The sequence below is a fragment of the Acomys minous genome, assembly GCF_964271855.1.
Source record: "Acomys minous genome assembly, chromosome: 2".
Lineage (NCBI taxonomy): Eukaryota > Metazoa > Chordata > Mammalia > Rodentia > Muridae > Acomys > Acomys minous.
Window position 1 is genome coordinate 48,741,504 of NC_140484.1, and position 3,896 is coordinate 48,745,399.

General features: G+C 40.1%; 1 protein-coding gene across 1 annotated transcript; it reads right to left on the bottom strand.

Annotated features, from left to right (window-relative positions):
• Positions 1-380: 380 nt before the first annotated feature.
• On the bottom strand, positions 381-3,650 carry LOC311586690 (secretoglobin family 2A member 2-like). Its single transcript, XM_084762820.1, has 3 exons — positions 3,552-3,650; positions 1,490-1,677; positions 381-552 (listed from the first exon to the last, which is right to left on the bottom strand). The coding sequence occupies exons 1-3, from the start codon at positions 3,607-3,609 to the stop codon at positions 514-516; spliced, it is 285 nt and encodes a 94-aa protein (XP_084618946.1). The 5' UTR covers positions 3,610-3,650; the 3' UTR covers positions 381-513.
• Between the last annotated feature and the right edge of the window lie 246 nt (positions 3,651-3,896).

The following is a 3,896-nucleotide window of genomic DNA, read 5'->3' on the forward strand; positions in this document are numbered from 1 at the left end:
TATCTTTCCCTGAACCTTTTCATGTACAGAACTCTGTTAACTGAGCAGCATGTCTAGAACCACCCTTATTTTCTAATTCTTGTGACACTCATATCAGCAGGGTTGAGAACGCATACCAGCCTCCCAGCAGGAGAATCCCAAAGGATGCAGGGGAGAGGTGGTGGGAGAACATGGCCAGAGCAATTCTCCAGCAAGTGGACCCATGCAGAACAAGCAAGAGACAGTTTTCCTTTCTCCATCTCACTTTAAGGTAGTATGGGAGGCAGCTGTGTGTCCTACAATGGAGAATAGCAAGCTTCTCAAGCCCCCAGTTTTAAAAGATCACAAAAAAGGGTCATTAGCATTTGCAGTTAATTTAATGAAGTAGAAAGAAATGCCTGTGAGATTCCAACAATTGTCTTGCACTTACAGGAGGAAAGATAAAATCAAGAGAGAAGAGTTATGATTTGTGTTATCAGCTGCTGGCCTGTGATCATTCTCTTTAGTCCTATGAACCAAAGGTCCTGTGGAGGTTTATGAGGTTTGACACTCTTCACTGGCGTATATTATATCCTGAAAAATGAAAGAGGAAGTGACTCAAAAATTGAACTCTTACTGTAGAGCCTAATATTGCAAAATGTAAGGTTTTGTTATAATTTTACGGTATTTTCAATGAGTATTAAACATTCCAGAAAGTTCTGGGAGAACATTTTGATTAGTTATACGTATTCTATCTTTCAAGAGACAACGAGACATGAAAACGACATCAGTTGCTAAAAAAAAAAAAAAAACAATCACTTTTAGATCTTTCTCTCTTGATAACCTTTTCTTTCTAACTTCCAAACAACCTGAGCTATTTTTATAGAACTCATTTTATGCCCATGCTGAAGCTAAAGGTACCTGTAGCTGAAGGTGTCTGATGACCCTAATTTGAACTTTTGGGCTATTATTCTTTCAATATGTGCACCATTAAATTTTTGTTTAAGAGAAAGGATGACATTTAAAAGTCCTCAGTGATGTAAAAATTAGGTATATTTGAACCAAGTAGAGATCCCTCACCATTATGTTTAGGTCCCATGCATTACTGAATACTCAACCTGCAGTTTTAATTAGTTAAAACTGGGCACATTTCTAAGATTTCTTATAAATGAGATGCTTAAAAGGGAACAGGTAAATAAGATTGAATATTAACTTTCTCTTTCAATGGCTTTCTTGAACAAAATGTCACCACATGTCATTTTGAATATATTCTTTCATTCAAAATGGTACATACACAGTTTTTGCTTTGACCTTATCAGTCACAAAGTTGAAACTTTGTTTTTCGACATTAGTGGAAATACACCACACACACACACACACACACACACACACACACACACACACTCAAGCCCACGTTCACACTCACGCCCACATTCACACTCACGCATATGCCCACACACACATGCATACATGCATAGAAACACACATTTAAAATAATACAAGTAAATAATGCAAAATATGGAAAACTTACCATCATCTTTTTAACGTTACTCAGAGTCTCCGGAGACTGGGCTAGAAAACATTGTTTGAAATTTTTTGCGGCAATTTTACCCACAGGAGTAAGGAGATATGGGTCAAGTACTTGCAGATACTCTTCCTGAGACACATCCGGGTCAATTGTCATCGCAATGATCTTGTCTAGCTTTTCACAGCCAGAACCTGGAAAGACATGGCACTCATCTCTGCTGGTTCCAACTCCTTAGGGCTTACCTGTCATGACAGTCACATTCTTGAGTACAAGTGGAGAAACAGATGAGCAAAGGTGATGGAGCAATGCCAAGTGTGGACAGGAGATGCCGGCTGTGACATGGCACTTAGAAACTGTGAGCTCTGCTCCTAACATCCCAGCACAAGAAGCCATGCCTCACACAGTCTTTGAGAACAAGGACAGCAAAGAGATGGCCGTCTGTGCTACTGGACATGGTAGGCATTTGGGTTTTTGTTTGCTCAAAGTCCTGCCACATTTAATTACTATTTTGAGAACATCTTGGAATGTGTTCAAATACCCTATAAATCTCACATCTACAATATTATCCACTCCACTCTGTTAACTCTAGCATCTGCCACACAGCAACGTAAACAGAAGCTCTAGTTATAGAAGGAAATCACTTGTATGGAAGCATCACTTGTCAATGAATAAAACACCTATGGCCTATTGGAGAGGGTAGAACAGAAAGTGGGACATCTGGCAGGCAGAAAGGATTATGCCACAGAGCCGGGCTTGGGAGATTTATCCAGAAAGTTGTGAGGTCAGACTCATGGTACCTGAGCAGAGGTCACTGTCCATGTGGCAGGATGTAGATTAGAATACATGGGTTATTTTAAGTTAAGAGCTAGTCAGAGAAGAGTCTAGCTATATAGCCTAGTCATTTCTAGTACATTCTGAGTCTGAGTCATTATTCCAACGGGCGTAGGGCCTAGAGGAAAAAACACCACAACACCTAGTAAGTACTTCAAAATGGATGTAGACTGGTAGATTACTTTAGGTCCTTAAATTTTCCCCTAGAAAGTCAACGAGGAAAGTCAAACCTCACACAACCTTTGTCAGCAGTGACATGCAAGACATGAGATGCTTTGTTCTGATGGGACATAGTGAACACTTTTGGGTTTGTTTTTTTCTTTTAGCCTTGATACACCTTAGTGTTATTTTGTGAATCCTGTGAAGTATTTAAAAAATATTCAATAAATATTATACCCAGACTATCATCCATTGTCAATATTAACTCTATCATCTGCATCAAAAGTATCATAAAACATAAACTCTTATACTTGAAGTAATGTTTGGTCAACCAGTAGTAGAGAAAGATGTCAGGAAGTAGGTTAAAATGAATTAGCTTTACCCTATGGCTAAGTTTGGCCTTGGTTTTCCTACTTGTTAACTGAGAACTCCACCTTCTTGCCATGTTGCACCAACCTCTCAGTTAAGTGAAGTAGCTGACATAAATGATGCAAATTATACAAAGCCTATGACACATATGGCATGTTTGTACCAAACACATTCTCAGGAACAAAGCTTACTTCTTTCATTATTTCAAGTGGACTTGAGGAACATGAGCTGTCCTCCCTACCAGCAGGACTAGGGACCCAACTTGAAAGGGTCAGAACAATCCTTCACACATCTGTTTTGTGACTAATAAGCTGTTTGCTCCTAGACCACATGCTGCAGTTTGAGAAGTAACTTCTCCCACACTTAAAGAGATTCATGAGTACAATCTTTAGGAAACACAGTTAGGCCCTGTGTCATTCCCCACAAAATGTCTCATCTCCAAATCCAAGACATGTCACCAATTTCAGAAGACCTCTTATCACGGTAGAACTCCCTGCATGCCATTACCTGAGCTCTAGAACAGGAACCAAACCCAAATCAGTGATACCTCTGAGTATCTGAATTAATGCTGAGTTTAGAGCTACTGCATCAGACACGTTTTTAACCAGTGTTGACATGTCCTGGGGCTCAGGAATTAGGACTTTTTCCTGTAGGACATAGAAACAATTTGTGGTCCAAAAGCATCCCACCCTTCCACAGAACTCACTATTGGCATAGCAGCAAATGGGGATAGCAGCTAGCATGAAGACCACCAGCAGCTTCATGTTGAGGCAGCCTTTGTGGGTTGGTCTTTGGTACAAGACAGAGATCAGGAAACTTTCTGGAGTTGAGACCTCAGTGTTCCTCTATTTATTTCCTGGCCAGCCCTCTTAGTGCCACCTTGGAAATAAGAATGCAAGTCATAAGAGCAACATGGCACTGTACCAGACACCACCAGCGGGCATGAAGCAGAGCCAAGGAAACCTATGATTGGTTTATACAAAACAAGGAAGCAAATTATTGAGAAGCAGACTCTGAGAATTAAAGCATGGAGTATGCCAATAAGTAAACT